General features: G+C 43.6%; 1 protein-coding gene across 5 annotated transcripts in view; it reads left to right on the top strand.

Annotated features, from left to right (window-relative positions):
* Positions 1–362: 362 nt before the first annotated feature.
* Positions 363–20,265, top strand: part of RNF149 (ring finger protein 149) — a 31,490-nt gene continuing 11,587 nt past the window's right edge. For 3 of the 5 annotated variants that reach the window (XM_090020628.1, XM_090020614.1, XM_090020621.1), the window contains exons 1-5: positions 364–953; positions 9,778–10,028; positions 12,654–12,722; positions 18,172–18,254; positions 20,159–20,255. In XM_090020628.1, coding sequence (XP_089876754.1) covers positions 494–953; positions 9,778–10,028; positions 12,654–12,722; positions 18,172–18,254; positions 20,159–20,255 — 960 coding nt within the window. In that variant the 5' untranslated portion in view covers positions 364–493. Of the gene's footprint in view, positions 954–9,777; positions 10,029–12,653; positions 12,723–18,171; positions 18,255–20,158; positions 20,256–20,265 lie in introns of all 5 variants that reach the window. The other 2 variants (XM_090020605.1, XM_090020595.1) reach the window with 2 other exon arrangements.

The raw sequence follows: 20,265 nt of genomic DNA, 5'->3' as shown, positions 1-20,265 counted from the left end.
TTGGAAGATGGTGGCTGAGGGAGGGGGCGTGACTTCATTTTCGCTCCTCCCCTTGTCCTCTAGCCCCTCCCCTCAGCCCTCGGCGCCAGACCGTTGGAAGAGGAGAGCGGTCCGGGGAGTGGGGGCGTGGCCTCCCACTCCTCCATCCCTTTGTCACCTAGCCCCGCCCCCTCAGCCTTCTCATCACCGGACCGTTAGGAGCGGTGACCTGCCACTCGCGCAGCCCGGACACTTGGGAGAGGGGAGCTGGCTGAGGAAGGGGGAGAGGGGGGTGATCGGGAGGCCACGCCCCCTCTCCTCCGCCTGCTCTCCTCTCCGGCGCTGAGGGGGCGGGGCTAGAGGGCAGGGGCGGGGCGATCGGGAGGCCCCGCCCCTTTCGCTCCGCGCGCTGTGAGGCCGCGGCAGCCGTTGCTCGCAGGCCCTGGGGCGCGGGCGGGCCCAGCAGAGGCGGTTCACGGACCCTGCGCGCAGGCCGAGGCACGCGGTGTCCGCGATGCTGAGGCGGGCGCGGTTGACGCTGGTGGCGGCTGCGCTGCTGGCGCTGGGCGGCGGGCCGGGCGCGGGTCGCGCGCGGGCGCTGGAGTGGTACACGGCCTGGGTCAGCACCGCCTACACGGAGCCGCGCAGCAACCGTACGGTGCGCGGCAGCGGCGAGAGCGGCCGCTACGGTGATAGTTCGCCCAAGGCTGGCGCGCAGGGCCTGGTGGGCATCCCGCGCGGCGCCGCCGCCTCGGCCCGCCGCCTCGAGGGCTGCGCCGCCGGTACCGACTACGACGTGCCGCAGCCGCCGCGCCCCGCCGCCGCCCTAGAGCCGCCCTGGATCGCGCTGGTGGCCCGCGGCGGCTGCACCTTCAAGGACAAGGTCACCAACGCGGCCCGGCGCCGAGCCGCCGCCGTCGTCATCTACAACGAGCCGCGCTTCGGCAACGCCACCGTCTCCATGTCCCACCTCGGTGAGCGATCAGAGGACACGCACACCCCGTTGGGGGGGGCAGTCTCAGTCCCCTAGGGGGATGTGCCATGAGCCCCTCCCCTTTGAGCACGGTGGAAGCAGCTGGGGGGTTGTGGAGTGGGGCGGTAAACCTCTACCTCCCCCACCTTGGGGTAAGGAGGGGACGCTGTGGAGGGGTGTGGTTTAAGTTCTTTGTTGTGGAGAGGCTTGATCAAAGCCTCCCTGGTGGGGGAAGCCCTGGTGGTGGGGGGTGGAGTCCCCAGGGACCTGTTAGGGACATGGGCTCCTTCCCCCAAGCCCCTGAGTTGTCCCCGTCCAGCGACACAGGCGTGAGCCCCAAAGAGAGGCATTCACAGGGCTTATCCCTACAAGGACATCGGGGAGAGCACCAAGATCTAGGAGAGCAACTCTTCAGGAAGGCACCCCTTGGGAGCACAAGGACCAATGGGCACAAACTAATAGAGGGAAAATTTAGGCTGGACCTAAGGAAAACCTTCTTCTCTGTAAGGCTAACTAGAACCTGGAACACATTTCCAGCAGAGGTGGTGCAGTCGCCATCCCTGGAGGTGTTCAAGAGGAGGCTGGGTAAGCACCTTGTTGAGCTCATTTGAGCCCAGTAACCCAGACTTTATCTGGCAGGTCCCTTCCGGTCCCTCAGTTCTATGATTCTGTTCCCTCTGCCCCAGCTTGAGCTCCCAGAAGGAGGCACCAGGCTGCTGGGTGGGGGGGAAGGGTTGGGGGCGGGAGGACCCTGGAGCAGCTGTCCAGGCAGCCAAAGAGGGGAGAAGGCCTGATTGATTGGATTCTGTTTAGCCCAGAGCCATCTTCACAGTGCTCCCCTCAGTAGTCAAGTGCCTTGCCATTGGTTAATGCATGGATTTTGTCATTCATTATGGGCTGAAGAAAACTGTATAGGAAGTCTTTTAGAAATGGTTTCTTAACATGCAGGCTTAACTCCCTGGTTATTGGGCATTAGTGAGATACTAGGCACTTCCTCCTTGAAGTACTCTGTAAACAGTAACCTATTAGCAAAAGCTTGCAAGGAGATGCAGCAGTTGTTGGAAGGGGGTGTTTAAGTGATGTTTTGCAAGCATGCCCATTTCCAGCCTCCAGAAAGGATGCGAGTGAGCCAGGATAGGAGTCCAGGTGTTCTGGCACCAAATAGCCTGCCTCATTCTCTCCAGACTATAGTAAGTTGGATTTTGTATGTGGATGTATTAAAAGGGTTTGAGAACTTAAAAAGACCTTAGTCTCTAAAATTATTATTGTCAGGGAATGGGAGGCGGCCTTCAGGGCAGGATGCAAAGAATAAGAAGTCAAAGCATATAGTGGGGAGAAATCCTGTTGCAGACATTTATACAGGCCAGGGGGAGGTTCATCACTGTTGCTCATATCCAGGCAATCTTTAAAGAAGATCTCGGGTGAAATTTTAGTTTGCAGTGAAATCTTTCTGCGTTGTTCTTAATGAGGCAAAAGTTTCCTTCCCTCTAGTGAAATCAGCAGTTCCTCAAAGAGGAGCTTTGCAGCTGTTTCAAAGCATATTTGAGACTCTTGAGGGAAAGTAAGCCTCCCTCTGAAGTAAATGAAGTGGCACTACCTTGTAAGTTAGTCATGGTTAACTTGTACCATAGGTTTACTTAGTTAAAGAACAAGCATCAGCCTACACTGCTTTGGATTGTCTGTTAATAGCTTTAATTCCCATATCCCTTTTTTTTCCTCCTCTTTTTTTTAAATAGCAGATTACTCTTTCCCACATGGAAAAAATGTTTACTTCCTCCACTCCATTTAACGCAAATTCTTTTTTACAGTGCCCCCATGTAAGTACAGTAATTTTGTGTTCCTGTTGTACCTTTTCTTCCCTTGTATGTCTTTTATCTCCTCTTGTATTCCTTTTTCTTTCTTTGCTGTCCCCTCCTTTAAGATCACACATTTCTCTGGGTAGTTTTTCACTTTGAACTTTTGCCAGTGTAGGTCTCTCAGTTAGTGATAAGAGGATTTTGATCCCTGACAGACGTAGCTGTAGATGTAGTTATAAAAACAACCACAGTTCTTTTGGTATAAATGACATTATGCCAGTAATGCTATGATACTAAATAGTGGTATGTGAAGTGGGCAGCAGTCTCTTCGGATTTGACCCAGTTTGGGGGACACTGATTCAATTCATTGGTTTGGATAACTGTCCTGATTCGATTCGGCCGAATCGGAAGGTTCGATTCTGATTTGGAGAGACAACGATTTGGCCATAGATGTAGCTTTATATGTTTTTTCTACATACCTTGAGGTACCAGGCCTGAACGCTGAGATGGTGGTGAGGTGGATGCTGAGATGGTGGTGAGGTGGATGAAGAGTCTTAAAGGAGTGTGGGGGCGGGTCCCCTGCACACTTGGTGGCGGACCCCTCCCCCCATGCCTCCCTGGCTCAGCGATCAGCTCCAGGGGGACCCTGGGTACCCCTCCTGACCCAGGACCAGTCACTATGCCGGGAGGTGGGGTGGGGTCGCCAGCGTACTCCGCAGTGGACTGAAAGTACTTCTGGTCCATTTCTGGTTCACTGTCATGCTCCCATGGGATGCTCTGTCCACCCCAGCATCTCAGCGCTCATGAGCTGCGCTTGGTACCTCAAGGTACGTAGAAAAAACATATAAAGCTTTGTCTATGGCCGAATTGTTGAATCTCTCCGAATCAATTTGGAGGCTTCCAATTCAATTTGGATTTGGAGATTTGGCTGCCAAATTGGGGCAAATCTCCTTTGAATCAAATTGGTGCCTGAAGCTTTGCATAACCTTACTACTAAACTGTATTGGTATAACCATTTTGGCAAAGAGCTCCTTGGATGGAGCCTCAGGGAGGTGGGGCAGGAACATTACCAGCTTTACCGTAGGAAAGTCTGAGAACTTTCTATTTAAAGGTTGACATTTCTAAATAGTTTAAAATCCAACTGATTATTCAAGAACCTTGACATTTAACTTTGTGGTGCATGTAGGTTAGTGACTTAACGTGGAGGGTTTTTTGTGGCGGGGGCTTCCCCAGCAGTTTTGTTGGGGGGTTTTTTTGTGGTTTTTGTTTGGGCTTTTTGATGAATGGGTTCCTGAGAGAGTTTCCCAAAAAGTTATTGTGCCTTCTAACTGACAGATTTTATCAACTCCTTTTTTTAGTGCAATTGTTGTAAACCTGGGAATCAAACCATGTCTTTGATCATGGCCAAATAGGCCCTCAGTGTCTTGAGACTGTATGCAACCTACTACTTTTTTAATAGGGAAGCAAAATTGGAATCAATATGAAAAATAAAGTTAGCTTTTTCATAGTGTTAGACACGTGTCTGTGATTTACAGTACACATGCACTACAAGGCTTTCTAACCATGGTGGGTCAAGGGGACAAATTGGTTATGTCTATTTTGATGTCTAGAGTTGATTCTGAGGGTTCCTCTCTACTAGCATGAGCCATATGAACCACCTTGTCTACATGGGTTTGCTTCTGCAGAAAGAGACAGCACCATGCTGAGGTGCTGTGCTACTGCTGAACTTTAAGCAGTCCAGCTGCATTAGTGCATGAAAGACAGGCAAGTAGACAGGAAGCAAGAATTCTTGTGGGTGCTATCTTCTATTGGCTTATTATATATGCTTGGTATGGATATAGGCAAGCTTTTGGATATATCAGTACCCTTCCTCAGTCTTCCACATTTAACAACAGCTACATTGCTTCTGGCTGAGGTACAGTTGTAGTGTGTCTCGGTATGGTGCTGCCTTGCACTGTACAGGCCTCCTGAGGAAGGGGACTGTGATGCCCAAAAGCTTGCCTATCAGCCACATGGGGGTCCAATAAAAGATACCACCCAGAAGAATTCTTGCCTTTTGCATCTCTCCTGGATCATCACAGTGACAATATCACCTCAACACTGCCCAGGCAAGTAAGTGTTATTTCTTGGATGAGCTTTTTGGCTAGTGTGCAGGACAGCAATAATATAGCTACTTGGCTCCTGCCTCAGGTATGTCTCAGTATGGTGCTGCCTTGCTCTGTACAAACATACCCTGTGTTATCTTGTAGCCTGCACTATAGTTGTATATACAGGTTTCCCTCGCTTTATGCTATCTATGCTGTACATGTGTTGCTGGAAAATGGCATATAACTCAAATTTGCATAAAGGGAACCCACTTTAAAATGTAACAAATAGGAATACGTTTCAAGACATCAACTGTACTGACCCATTTCTACCACTTTTACAAGACAATTTTGGTACTCGCCAACAGCAGACAGTACACATGAGCACAGGGCACTATCATAGTGGGGATGGCAACTACAGAAACACATGTCACAGACAATGAGCAAGGAGCAAAGATCTACACAGGAGACTATATTTTGGTGCGTGTCACTCCCACAATGCTCCACACAAAGCAGCTGACTGTGTGGCTTCCACCACACCGATTGCATAAGAGTGAATTTACCTCGCATATAGCGAATTTTTGGTATAAAAAGAGCCATTGCATAAGAGTGAATTTGCACATACAGAACCCACATAAAGCAAGGGAAACCTGTACTGTGCATCTGTCCTTATGTACCTGGGTCTAATTATGTACCATGGACACAGGATGTGGTGCAAAAGGTTGAGCTGTTAGGAGAGGTGGTGGGATTGCTGCTTGCAGGCTCTGGGCTTGAGATCCCCAGTACCTGGGTGAGTACTTGTTAGCATGTGAGGGAGGTGGAGTTCAGATCTCATTTCACAATTGCAACTCTGCCAACCTGTTTTGCTTAATCCTCAATATATGGCTGGGCTTAACACTAGATTTGGAGTGGGTACAGATAATTCCCAAAGTCTGTTTTTGTTCCAGGAGCCATAGAAGAAGTTGTGCTAGTGCACACACTGTAACTCCTCATTTCTTGGTTGTCAGAGGTTCAAGTATCACGTAACTTGAATAGGGCATAGGAAACTACAGGACAACCTTAGCTTTATATTAATGAAGTTTAGCTGTGAATAAGCTTTTGTTAGCAGAGTTATGAGAGCAAAGTTGTAATGCTTACGTCGGCAAATATTTATTCAGCCTGTAGTCTAATAGTATGTGTTGATCAGCTACTTCAGCCTGAAAAAGCAGAGGACAGATGGATTTAAAAAAACTTGCCCACTGTCTTTATACATTGAAGTCTGTGCGCTGTGGGAAAGGGTTATGCATCTATTGCTACTTCCATTGCTCCCTTCCTCTGCCACGTGCATCTTAAATGCATTTAGACAGGACTCATCAAATATGTGAAGTTTAACATATTGGGAACAAAACGGTCCATCCAAACCTCTTGGGGAGGAAGTGACTCTGAGATGAGCAGTCTCGGGTGTGTAAGAAAGAAAAAACATGCTTTAGCATTGAAGTGTTAGCTTCATTTGGTGGGGTTGGTTGGAAGCCCTTTCCTTTCTCTTCTTTCCTGGGAATACATGAGCTTCTTGTAGTTCTGAGAAAAGATGGAATGAAACTACAAGAGGAAAGCAGGCATTAAAATGTAGTTTCTCAAGAGATTAAAATAATAGAATCTGCACAGAAATGTATGGGGACTATATAAACAACTCTCTTTCACTAAACCTGGAGACCCTGAGATGAGACCTGTTACACTGATATGGTTAGTATGGAAGCATAATAATGTAGTGCACTTTGTTTACTTTCTAAAGATTTTGGGGTAGACTTCTTTGAGGATAAACCAACTGTTTGTGGGTTGGTTGATTGGTGGATTTAGGACCCAGAGGCCTTGTTTCACAGGCAAGGAGGGAGACCTCCCCTCAGATTGACCACAACTTTTCCATTCAATAATAGGCAGATTTATTGATACACAGTGATAACAGAAAAAATACAAGCAATCAAGCAGTTCTGTACATCTACCAAATTCTAGGGTGTGTCATCAGAGTCAAAGTAAATCTGGCCAGGACACAGTCTCTACTCTGAGGCTCTCTCTTAAGTGTCAGCAGTCTGGAGGTGGGATGCCAAGGCCCACACCCCCTCCTCAAGTGGGATGGATGAGACAGGCTGGTCATGTGCCCTCTGTCCATGGTCGCCTCGGTGACCCTTTCTGGGGGATGGAGATGGGGACCCCTCTTGAAGAGAAGGATGGGGAGGGACAAGAAGGAGGGATCTGGGCAGGACAGGGAGGGACCCTTTGTTACTCTCAAGTCTCTGCTCTTGTATTCTCCTTCCCTGCCGATGACTCTTCATCTGTGGCTATCTCTGGTTGGTTCCTCTGTGTGATCACACTGTCCATGTACTGTCATCAACACATTCCAAGCCCATCACATGTGCATATACTAATTTGGTCTTTCCAGGCCTTCTCCTAATTTGATCTGTTCTCCCAAAACCAAGACTTGAGGCCCTCCTGCTCTGGCGCCTTGCAGCTGGTGCCACTTGTATCTTGTGTTATTGGATAGTATAATGCATACTCCCTTGGTTCCCACACGGTTTTTCCAAACTGTGTTCTTGTTGGCCTTATTGTGTTAGACCAGGGGTGGGCAGTTATTTTGGGTGGAAGGCCACTTACTGAGTTTTGGTAAGCCATTGAGGGCTGCATGACAGGCAGCCAGGGACAGATAAATATTAATTTTCTAAATTTTTTTAGGGGCCCTGTGGGCTGGATAGAATGGCCTGGTGGGCCGCATCAGGCCCCCCAGACCACGTTTTGCCCACCCTTGTGTTAGATAGCCTGCCTGCTTCCAAGGCTGTGATCTCATGTGACTGTGAGGACTCAAGCTATTTAGAAATCAGTTATCCCCTGTTGCCCATCTAAACCCTTATAAAGTATACATGTATCCCTATAGTAAGCCAGTTCCCAAAAAACAAATCTTTAAATACCATTTCTAAGCCAACAGTTGGTTGGTTTGTTAGTTTTGGCAAAACAAGAAACAAGCCCGAGGAGAGTGGCTGTAATCTTTGATTTTTGTTTATAAGTTCTTGATTTGTTTTTTGTTTGGTGGTTTTGTCCTGCAAAAGTTTATGTCTAGTGCTTTTACTAAAAAGCACTTTGTACAAAAGGAAACTGAAATATTCTTATAATGAGATAATAACTTGGGGCTTCTGTACATGTGCAGGGAGGCTGCTCTGATGCGCTGTAATTATAGCACATCGGACCAGACTCCAGTGTCACGTGTATTGGTATCCCCGTGTTAAAAAATGGTGTTGGGGTGCTTTAAACTAAAGCTCATCGAATGAGCTGTAGATTAAAGCACCTTCGATGAGCTTTAGTCTAAAGTGCCCCACAACCATTTTTTCAGTGCAGGGGGGTTGCACGTGCTGCTTCAGGCACTTTTAATTAACGCAGCTCTCAGAGCTGTGCTAATTAGAGTGTTGTTGCTCCCTTGCCCCCAGCCTCCTGAAGCATATGTATAAGTGCCCTTGGTTCTAAGCTTTCTGATTAGGGTTTCAGAATATTTCCACCACAAACTCTATCTACAGATCCCATTTAAAATGAGAAAAAAAGAATTCAAAACTCCTATTGATTCATAGTAGCAGAATCTCAGGATTTAACTGGGTGCATCTGTCACATGGCAAAAAGATAAATTTATGTCTCCACTAAAGATTTATGAATAAAAATGTGTATGATTCAGTACGTTCTAGAATGTGAGTGATTTCAAGACTTTATATATGTACTTGTATATATACTTGATATATATTATTATACTTTTATATATTTATATAAAATGTATATATATTTAATATATGTGCAAATAATGTATATTTATATATTTCAAGACTATAGGTATATGTTACTTATATATTTTCTAACTGAATATTAACATCACCATCCAGTTTTTTCTGCAGGCATGTTACGCCTGAATATATAGCTATCAGACATGCATATATGCCCATGGGTGGATATCAGATTTTGAAAGAGGGGTGCACATGGTGTGGTGTGACATCACATAATGTAGTGCACACTTTTTCTCCAATTAAAAAGAAACTAGAAGCAATACTAATATGTTGGGGGTGTAGGGCTATATAATTCAGTTTAAAAACCAAGCAAAGCCAAATATAGCTTGAGTGGTGGTTAGAATAGGTGTGTTGATTGCCAGCTCCAGCGTGGACAGGTATAACTGTTAGTCCTCAGACTAGTCATAAACAAAACTGCTCCCTGCACCCCAACATGAGTCTCCCAGACACTGCACCATAGCCCCAAACTGCCCCTCATTGTTCTTTATTCATTGCCCTTGTCCCTTCAAATCCCTCCCACTGTCTCCTGTTATTCCACATATCCCACCACATTGTTTCCTAAGTCCCATTAGATATCTTCATCCCTGCCTCAAGCCCTATTAATGTCTACATTGCCCCCGTGAACCCACTGGACCCTGCACACAGACATCAGCTCCCTTGACTCTTCAGCATCCCTCCTCATAATGCGTTGAATCCTCTCCTGCCTCCCTAAATTTCACTGCAGTCCTTCACATCCCTGTGCCCTCTCACCCACAGTCTCTGTAGATCACAGCCATCCATACCCTATTTCACCCCCACTGCCTCTGCTATGTGGACCAAGAATAAAAAAGGGGGAGTGACGACTATATCACCAACTTCTCTTTTCCTCCACCATATAATTCTATATATCTTATTTCGATTATTTACATAAATTCTTGATACTTATTATGCCTTTAAGAACTTCTGTTGTCGCTTTTAGCAATTACACTTGCCTCCCTTAAGTAATTCTTTGTTTTGTTCAGAAGGTTTGAGCACTTCCCACAGGCTTTATTTGACCACTTTTCTCATTAAGAAAGTTAATTGCATTCACATAACAGAATTTTTACTGTATTATGTTGACTTTGTTTTTATGTTTTTTTTTGTTTTGTTTTCCATTTTTCACTGCCCAACAGGAACAGGGAACACAGTAGTAATTATGGTTGGTTATCCAAAAGGAATAGAGATTTTGGAACCAGTTCGAAGAGGAATTCCAGTAAAAATGACCATTGGTGTTGGGACGCGACATGTGCAGGAGTTCATCAGTGGACAGTCGGTTGTGTTTGTAGCCATTGCCTTCATCACCATGATGATTATATCACTAGCTTGGCTCATATTTTACTACATACAACGTTTTCTGTATACTGGGTCACAGTTTGGAAACCAGGTAATTTCATATTTGAAATAGTATTTTTAATATTATTTCTGTGAAATGTTTAGAAAGGTGTTTCCTTTGTCTAGCTCTGCTACTCTGTGTTTGCATTTTCCTGTTTCTCTCCCATCCATGAATGCTTCTTACACTAATAAGCAGCATGTCAATGTGGCATCTCATGTCTTCTTAGCTTTAATTATTAATCTTTTTCTGAAATAATCTGCTCCTACCAGAATACTTTACAATTGCGCTATTACTTAAGTCAGTGTTGAATAATTTAAAACATAGAAGTCTCTTATAGACTTTTTACTTGCTGGTTTAGATGGAGGAACTCTCTCTCCTTTTCGGTTAAAACTTAAAGGAGAAAGGGAAAAATCATTTCCAGCCAGAGAACATCAATAAATAAAGTTTTAAAGAGAAGCCTTGCCCAGCTACTGGAGATCTTGTTAAGTAATTTAGGTCCAAAATGGTTAGTGTCAGAGCTTTACAAAAGCTGATTCTGGACTAGTGTAACGTACTACCAGTTGATCAGGGTGAATTGCAAAGTAGAAATGGATTGTAGAGCGGAAGGCTGCTGAAGTATACCAAATTATTTGGGACATGGAGACTTGGGCACTTTAAAGAACGAAGAAGTAGCCGTTTACTCCATCCAGTTGTTGCTGTGTCTAGTTCCTCTTCCACTTCTCAGTTGAAGAGTATAATTTGCCATTTTTTCTGACAAATGGGTTTTGTTCCAACAGGCAAGAGGTCACAAAGAGCTGTGGCTTGATATATCCTTTAAAAGAGCATTTCCCACATCCTTTAGATGACCATTGAGGATACATGGAGCCATCAACAGCTCCAGGAGTACATCTTATTTACTTTATTTTGATCCTAAAAAACTGATAGAAAATTAACTTGTGAACCCAATTCTATAATCTTTTTGTACCGGCGAAAATAAAAAGAGGGGAGCATAGTGAATTGTGTGACTATTTCTTAGCCATTTGATTGGATATTAAATAAGTGAAATTAAGAACCATTAGTGTGTTACAGGGGAGGCCAGTCTTCGGCATGTGACCCACAGGTGGCACAGAGTGTCTATGTGGCATACAGCAGATTGGAGAGGGGATAGGTAACACAGTGGCAGAAGATTGGGCAGGAAGCAAAAGGCAGATCAACATATGGACAGAGGAAGAGATTAGAAGCATCACTCAGAAAATGCAGTGCTCATTTGTGGAAGGCCTGTCAAAAGGCTTGGCCCCTACTGGTTTATTAGAATGTGTAGTATAAAGAGCAGAATTTTATGGATCGTTTCAACTATAAAGGTACAGATTACTTACTGACAACAAAAATATTTCCATTAATTTTTGTAATGTTTTCTGCCCAATTCTGGAATGAAGCTTGGGAAGGAAACTTTTGCTATCAGATGTGCATATGGCTTGGTAGATTATAAGTGCACACTTAATGTTTTAGAAGCAAGGAGGCAGCACACAACAGTTGAATACAGTATGAAGAAGCTACTTTAAATGCATGTAATGGGATGCCCGAAGACAAAGCATCTAGAAAATGGCATATTGTCATGTGCAGAAAATGATTAAGGCTCATATCCATTTACATACAGAGTAGCCCTCAGTTGTATATGTACCTGCTGCAGGATTGGGCCTAAAACTAACCTGAAACTATCATGTTGGAATATATACCATACTTCTGAGTGCCCCCTTTCAGTCAAAAAGAAAAAGAAAACATTGAATATGGTAGTGTTTTTAGTTGTGTAATTTTTATATGCTGTATACTTACTTAAGGTAGAAATATTGGTCTCATGACCCAAAACCTCTCACAATGCTTCCTTGTTACCTTAAACTAATGTTTCTCATTAGATTTAGTGATTTTAGTTCGGTTATGCTTCTCGTTGGTCAAAGTTGGTTACCTATTTAGATTTACCAGTGCAGACGTTGCCTGTGTTCAAAATTGCTTTCCTTCAACCTTATCTCTGCACAGATATGCACTTGACAGCACCCAGTTGCTCTGGAAACTACTAAGGTGCATTGTATTGATAAATGATCATGCATTTACTTCAGTGATTGCTAGGTTCTGTAATTTTGCTTCCTTTTAGGCCCCCGGCAGATGTGCAAACAAAGATACAATAGGATCTGATATGGGATCCCCACTCACACTTACTGCTGTGCCACATGTGTGTGGCAGGAGGCATGATTGGGGGGATCCTGCATCAGAACCATCATGATTTTGGGCTCCCCCTGCACTAGCAATAATAGGCTCCCACAGCTGGGAGCCCCAGCCTGGCCACACATTCAGTTAGTGGTATGGAACGAGCCAGCCACAAAAGTATTACACACTTTTTGTGTAATAACTGCAGCTTATGCTTTGTTTTATCACACCATTAGTTGCATTAATGTGTGGCTGGGTAACAAGGTATGGTTAACTGGCTAAGCATGTGTTAAGTGTAATGTGTTCCAGGGGCCTTAATGTTTGGTGGTGGTTGCAAATGCTTCATTTATTTAAAATGGTATAAAAAATTGAAAATTTTCTAAAATGTTTGGGACATTTAGTAAATTATACTGAATATCCTACAAGGGTTTGATGATAGCATTTCACTTAAGTGATAAGGTAGCTTGGAGTAATAATTTTAAAAATACTTTTAAGGGCTACAGAAAGGAAACCAAGAAAGTGATCAGCCAGCTTCAGCTGCATACTGTTAAACGTGGAGACAAGGTAATTTGATTTTATTTCTATACTGATGAAATGTTCTTTATAAGGTTGTCTGTTGTGGTTTGTGTTTTTTTTTTGTTTTTTTTTTTAAGCATTCTAAAATTAACTTTTATAGGGCTATCTATAAAACATAGCACACAACTGTTATTTTTTTGGTCTTGTTTTAGCAAGACAAAGTTGGGGTTTTTTTGTGTTTTTTGGTTTTTTGTTTCGTTTTTTAAACAAATCTTCAAATACTCTAAAGAAAAGACAGATTTGTTAAATACAGAGAAGAGTTTATTTGTGTAAGAGTATATAAAAATAAATAAGAGGAGCTCAATCAAGAAATAGCTTACTTCAAAAAAGCTCTGTACAAACATGGTCAGCAGATAAAAAATACTTTTAAAAATCCAAACTGATTCCAAATAAACCTATTGGAAATTAAAGCAACTTGTTTTGAAGTCTAATTTTACTTTATCTGTTAATTTAATTCAGAGTCAACTAAATTTAAGTAAATACAGCATTATTTTAATTAGACTCTACACATGGAAAATTATAGCAAAGGTAAGGAGGGTGGAGAAGGGCAGGCAGGGGAGCAGAAAGGCAAGATATAGAGAATGCTTGGGAAGGCGGGGGTAGCAAGCAGGTAGTAGCTAAAGCTATGGCTGGACCCCTGGTATGTGCTGAAACCCAAGCTACAGCAGCTTCCAGCCTTTTTACCTCAGTGCCTTCGTACTTAATTCTAAGATGAGGTGCTTTCCCCCATGTTAAATGGGGGAATAAACCTGATCTTAGAAACCAGTAAATACCACATTAAATCATGAAGTTTGAAGCAAGTTTGAAGCTGCTGAAGTTTGAAGCAAGTTAAACCACTGATCTAGGTAGAAGGCAGTGGCTGAACACCTGAAACTAGAATTAATTGTAGTACAGGCAGTTCTTGACTTACAACTTTGTGATTTACAACCTCTTACAAACTTTATAAATTGATACCATATTTCGAGGTTCTGATGCAGGTTTCAACTTTACAGTGCTTGATACATTTGAGCATTAGCTGGTCAGCTACATTTGAGCATCCAGCTGGTAAGTTTGGAAGGGGAGGGGGGAGGGAAAGGGCGTGGGGAGGAGCAGATCAACACCCCCACAGTGAAGGAGGGATTGGGGTTGGGATGGGTTGGGCCAAGAGCTGCCCAGCTGGGGTGGGATAAAAGCGTGGCTCGTCCAAGGGGTGTGAGGGGGTGGGGCTGGTTTGTGCCGCTGACCCAGGAGCTACTTGTTTGGCAGCTCCCACTGCTCATCTGGGAAGGCATGTGCCTCCGGATCTGCACAGGGCAGGCAGGGTTGGGGCTGCACCACACTGCTCCAGGCAGGCGCGGTGGCGCTGGGAGCAGGGGCTATGCCCTGCTGCCACTTGCCCAGGCAGGACAGGGAGGTGTGGGGCAGCCATTGCACTACCTCTGGACAAGTGGCATAAAGTGGCGGGAGCCACTCCCTGTGCTCCCTGGATGAGCTGCACCTTCATCCCATGCCCCCCCTGCCCTGCTCCAGCTGGCTGAGTGGTGGAAGGCATGGGGGGGTGCCCCTGGAGCAGGGTGGAGCAGGGGCTATAGCAGGGTTGCAGCCACCCCAAAATTCACGTTGGCCCCCCCATAGTCCCTGCTGCCCGCCCCCAGCACAGTACAGTGCAGCTCCCAGACCAGCAACATGCAGCGGCGGGACCTGCCTTCCTGTGCCACCCCAGATGAGCTGCAGTTTTCTCCCGCACTCCTGTGCCCTGGTTGGGCAGCGCTTGCACCAGCCCCAATCCCTCTGTTGCGGGGGCATTGATTTGCCCCTCCCCTTCCCTTCTCCCTCCCCTTCCACCACAACAGATTTAGCAGCTGGATGCAGTTGTATCAAGCGTCGGAAAGGAACCAATGGCCCATTTATAACATTGTTCCTATGGGAAAATCGGTTCCGAGTTATAACATTTCGACTTAAGACATGGTTTTCAGGAACCAATTGTGTCGTTAAGTCTGTGGACTGCCTGTACTAAATGAACTTTTGATAGCTATGTGCAGAGTATTTCTTTTTAGTTTATTCAGCTTGCTCAGTTGATGAACTAGTTTTCTTCAGAGTTGAGAAAGTGGGGGTTTGAAGTGCACTCGCTCACTCGTGCGCGCTCGTGCTCTTGGTCTTTCTCTTCCTCCCTACCCCATCTATGAATATAAAAAGGGTGAGAGGGGAGGATGTCTTGTTCTAAAATGTTGTAGTAAAAAATACGGTACATTAAAAATAATTTAAATTATAATTTTAATATTCTAGTTTCCATTCAAACTCAGGTTGACATAAAACAATAACAAAAAAAATAATCCATAGCAAATGAGAAATTAATCAGATTTACTGTAAAAGCAACATTTTGTTGGAAATCAACATATTTTGTTGCTAAAGTATCTTCAGAAGCTTGTGGTATAAATGCAAACTGTGATACAAGTTGAGATACAGATTAAATTAAATTAAGGCTTCCTGCATGTTAATCCAAATTGCTGCACTCTGAATGTGACAGACACCTGCTAGTTCTGACAAGCCCTTGCTAGGCCTGTGCTTTTTCTATATTCCTTAGGGACTCCAATTATGTGAGTGCAAGTAGATCATTTGCAAAGATAGGGCTGCTTTTACACTAGTAGTTTTATTGAAGTTTACCTTCATGAAATTTATCCCAAAATAGTGTCTTGTAGCCTAGAGCAGTTGTTTTCAACCACTTTGGATTTGCAGACCCTTAAAAAAATTTTGAATGGAGGCATGGACCCCTGCGAATTTTAAGTGTGGGTATTCACATACTTTTGATTGTGGTCATCTTTCACAGACCTCTTAGACCTGAAAGATCCAGGGGTCTGCAGACCACAGCTTGAAAATCACTGGCCTAGACAAATGTACGTTTTGTTTCACTTTTGATCTAGTCTGGCTTTTATTATTTAAAAAAAAGGGGTTTTATATTGAATAGTAAGGTAGAAGCATTCAAAGTTAAAGCATTTCAAGTAAAAATAGGTCACACTTAAAAAGTGTATTTACTGTTGTGAATCTTTCCTGATCAGCTTAAGGGATAATTGCAAAATGGACACGTTTGTTCATCTGCTACATACTGTAAACTTGAAATCCTTCCTTTTGTAGTAAAAAATATTTGTGATAGCAAATATGTGTTAATATACCTGCACATATAAAGATTGGCAACTTTTATCTAGAAATGGACACACAATTATTTTCTATAAGATATAAATTGCTGATCTGACTTCTGTAGCCTGCCCCCGATTACTAATGCAAGTGACCATTGCAGCAATGATACTCTTGAGTTCCCAAACCCAGCAATAATACCCAGAGTTCCCAAACTCTGACAAATTGTGCACCACCAATTTAAAACAATACAACCTTAAGTACCACTGGCAAATTTTTCAGTTCAACCTTGTGTACCACCAGCAAATTTTTGTCATATAAAGTAATTATAATAAATCTGTTAATGCGTACCATTGACAGGTTGTCTGCATACCACTGTTGGTATCCGTACCATAGACTGGGAACTGCTGTTTCACATTCTGCAAACATGAAAGACAACTTTGTATTGTGGAGTTTTTTAATGCTAAATCCCTGCTCTTCTAGTTTCTATCGTACACTATAGTTATTTGCATACCATAGACACCTTCCCTTCCATATCAGTTCTCTAAAATTAGAGTGCCATGTCTTAAATGGAGAGTCAGGTGATCTTTCCTTCACTGGAATAGAAGCAGGGAAGAAAAGAAGCAAGCAGATGTGTTAAAATGGCTGCCACTTCTCCCTGGGGCAGTTAGCAGCAGGAATGGAATCCAGTGATTAAACCCTCTCACAGTTGCCAGTGGAGCGGTACCTTTCGGTTGAAGAGCCCTTGCGCTGGCTGCGGGTGAGTGAGCTGCTGTATAACTGCCTGTGAGCACGGTTAACTGGCTGCCTGTTCACTTCCTCTTCCTGCTGCCCCCAAAGTCTCTGGGATTTGCAGTCCAGAATTACAACAGCAGAACTCTGCAGGGTTGCTCATCACTTCCTCTTCCTGCTTCCAGGTGCCTCTGGGATTTATAGTCCACAATCACAGCCAGCAGTAAGTTTGAGCAGGGGAAGGGAGGTTTAATCCCACCCCTTCATGGCTCCAGAGTGCCAAACTCCTCCCACCCTATAGACTGGGCTGCATCCCAGCTGGGCTTGTCCCTCCATCAGCCAACCCTCACTGTTTCACCACCCTCCGACATTCTGCCTTCTAACCCCCCTCCCCCCCCCCCCCAAGTGCATATCTTATTCGTGAGAAAATAATGGCATTCGCTTTTATATGTAGCCCAGTTAAAAATTAATTTTATTATTGGCCATGTTAATATGTTAATGTATATGACTGCAAAATAAATGCAAAGGGAGATTTAGAGTGAAAAAGCAGTAAGACGTCTTGGGACACACAAACTTGAGGAAAGTCTGTTGCATAAATAACAGCATACTGTACTGATTGCATCTTTTTTATATGAATTTTGGGGGTGGAAGGGATAATTCTTCTCTTCAGTCTGCTTCCTCCCCCAGTTTTCTTTGCATAGTTGGTTTGTCAGGGAAAATGACTGGGGAGGATGGGGAAAGGGAAGAGAAGCAAGAGGGTGCCATGTTCAACTTTGAGAGAAGTCTTTTCTTGTTTGAAAGCTCATTATTACTTGAGAACACGGATTAGGTGTTGTATGTATGACTAGTATACTAGTTTTTATTGTAGCTTGGTTGCAGCCTGTTACAAATGTTAGCATTCAGAGAATTAAACAAGCTATCAAAAATGTTCAAGTTGACTTCAGTGGGTACAGAACTAAATATATGAAAATTTAGCCACAGTCAGAAGCTTTGGCTTCAGTTTTCTCAGACCTTCTCATTATTTTTCTTTGATTTTGAATGACAGGCAACTGCTTTCTTGTGATACTTTAAATCAGGGCTGTCTTGTTAGCAGCTGGGGGCCAAATGCCCTGCTGGGCAGATCAGTGGATGCTGTACACCCACAGCCTGCACCAGAGTGAACACTTCTGCAGCACCATGCAGGTGCAGCCCCCACCCCCTTGCACTGTGCACCTTCTGTCCCCTCCCATCCCCTACACCACACAGGAGTCCCCCACAGCTGCTTTACCACATCCACCTGCAGCTCCAGGTTCACCCTCAGCTCCCCCAGCCTGGAGAGGGGGTAGGCAGCAAAAGCTAGAGGAAAGAAGGGAAGCATGAAGACTCTGGCTGCTCTCAGAGCCAGAGCACTGGCCAGGCAGGAACTGGGGGCTACAACTTAACCTCTTTTAGGCTGCATGCAGCCTGTAGGCCAGCAGTTGGAAGACCCCGCTTTAAAACATTTTCTCCATTATGCATTATGTAAAGTTATGTGCGATTCATATTTGTTACAATCGGGATATGATTTTGAACACTGTCTTATAGCTGTTCATTTAAATATGGTGTTTTTCTTCAGGGTTTAGATGTTGATGCAGAAAATTGTGCTGTGTGCATTGAAAACTATAAACCAAAAGATACTGTCCGAATTCTACCATGCAAGTAAGTGTATTTTCTCTTTCTTTTACCATATTTTTTCTGAGAAACATTACTGACATTGTCACAGAGTCATACAAGGTACTGAAACTGTGCCATCTGTTTGGCCTGTTATGTGTAGAAGGCATGAATAAATGGTATTTCTTTCACATGTATGGTGTGGAATGCAAACTCTCATTTGCATATGCATGTGCAAATTAGTTTAGCTACTGCTAGTTGTCAGTATTCTTTCTAGTGAGATCATATTTGGTTTCAGGATGGATGTAGACTGCTCTCAGTGGTGACAGATGGCAAAAGAAGGAGCAATAGTTTCAAGCTGCAGCAGGGGAAGTTAAGGTTGGATATTAGGAAAAACTTTCTCACTAAGAGGATGCAGAAGCACTAAGTTACCCAGAGAGGTGGTGGAATAGCCATCCTTGGCAGTTTTTAAGGCCAGACTTGACAAAGCTCTGGCTAGAGTGATCTAGCTGGGGATGGTACTGCTTTGAGCAGGGGGTTGGACTAGACCTCCTGAGAGATCTCTTCCCTCATTTTCTCTGATTCAGAAGGATTTTTGTAAGACCAGAGATGTATGAACAGAACAAGTACAAATAGTAATTTTGAGAGAATAGTAGTAAATGTGAAGAGAGATTTGGAGTGAAAAAGCAGTAACACATGTTGGACCGAACTTGCCGAAAGTTTGTTGTATAAGTAACGGCATACTGTAAAGCATCTTTTTGGTATGAGTTTTGATTTTTGGGGTGGAAGGGAGCATTCTTTTCTTCAATCTTCCCCTCCCCTGTCCCACCCTTCTTCCCTGTCTGGCTCCCCTCCTTCCAATTTTCTTTACCTATGGTTTGTTAGGGAAAACCATTGGGGAAGGTGGGGGAAAAGGGAGAGAAGCAAGAGTGTCACGTTCAAACCTGAGAGAAGTCTCCCCTTGTTTGAAAGTTCATTATTCCTTGAGAACATGGATTAGGTGTTATATGCATGAACCTTAAATTTTTGGGCTTAAATCTTCTGCAGATATTTTTTTTTATTTAAAATATAATCTTAGCATCCTATTAAAAATGTTAGTGTTCAGAGAATTAAATTAGCTACCAAAAATGGTACATAAGAATATAATTAATTAAAGCTTCAACATCAATTGGGGCTTTAATATGAAATATATAAAACAGTGCTTTCCTATTTGTATTGTTTTTAAATGATAATTTTTCCCCTGAAATGAGTAACCAGATATCATTTTGACAATGAGCAAAGTGAAATACTGGGCCTTAATAAGAACATTTAAAGATATACAAGTATAGGCAAAATAGATTTTAAATATTTTGCTTACACTACTTCCCTTGAGCATGTTTCAGAACAATGCTGCTCTTGCTCCACATCCATGAGATTTGGAAATGAGAGAGGGAAGCCACTCTAGAGGTGTCCTTGGAACCACTTCCAAGATCTGTTTCCTCAAATAGTTTTACCACCTCCCTTCTGGATTTGATTCCTGTGGAATGACAGCAGGTCAGTTTAGGTTGTGCTCAACAGCAGTGTCCTTAGAAGGGTTGAGCAAATGGTATAGATGGCCCTCTGAACAATTGACAAGACAGACCTTACTAGTAGTATTTTATAGCTGCTTTTTAAAACTGACACTGCTTTATCTGTGGAATCACTTAAGAGTGAGGACTGATTCTTTTTATTTATTTATTTAAAAAAGGACCAGTCTGTTTTTTGTCTGGTCTATGTTATGTATGCTTGACTTTTTTCCCATTTGCTCTTTTTACCTTGGCAATTAAAAAAAAAAAAACCCCCAAGAAACTGGTTCACCCGTTAATTTATATAACCTCCTACTTGGAATACTACAAATTTTAAAAGGGTTTATGAAGAAATAGTTGTGATTTAAAAAAAAATATTGTGTTCTAAAGATGCTTTCTTTTCTTCAGGCATATTTTTCATAGGATATGCATTGACCCGTGGCTGGTGGACCACAGAACTTGTCCAATGTGCAAGCTAGATGTCATCAAAGCTCTGGGATACTGGGTATGTTATA

The sequence above is a fragment of the Crocodylus siamensis genome, chromosome 1 (assembly GCF_052110815.1).
Source record: "Crocodylus siamensis isolate JL-2025a chromosome 1, ASM5211081v1, whole genome shotgun sequence".
Classification (NCBI taxonomy): domain Eukaryota; kingdom Metazoa; phylum Chordata; order Crocodylia; family Crocodylidae; genus Crocodylus; species Crocodylus siamensis.
The sequence above is the reverse complement of the archived record's forward strand: the minus strand, read 5'-3'. Positions and strand labels throughout refer to the sequence as shown.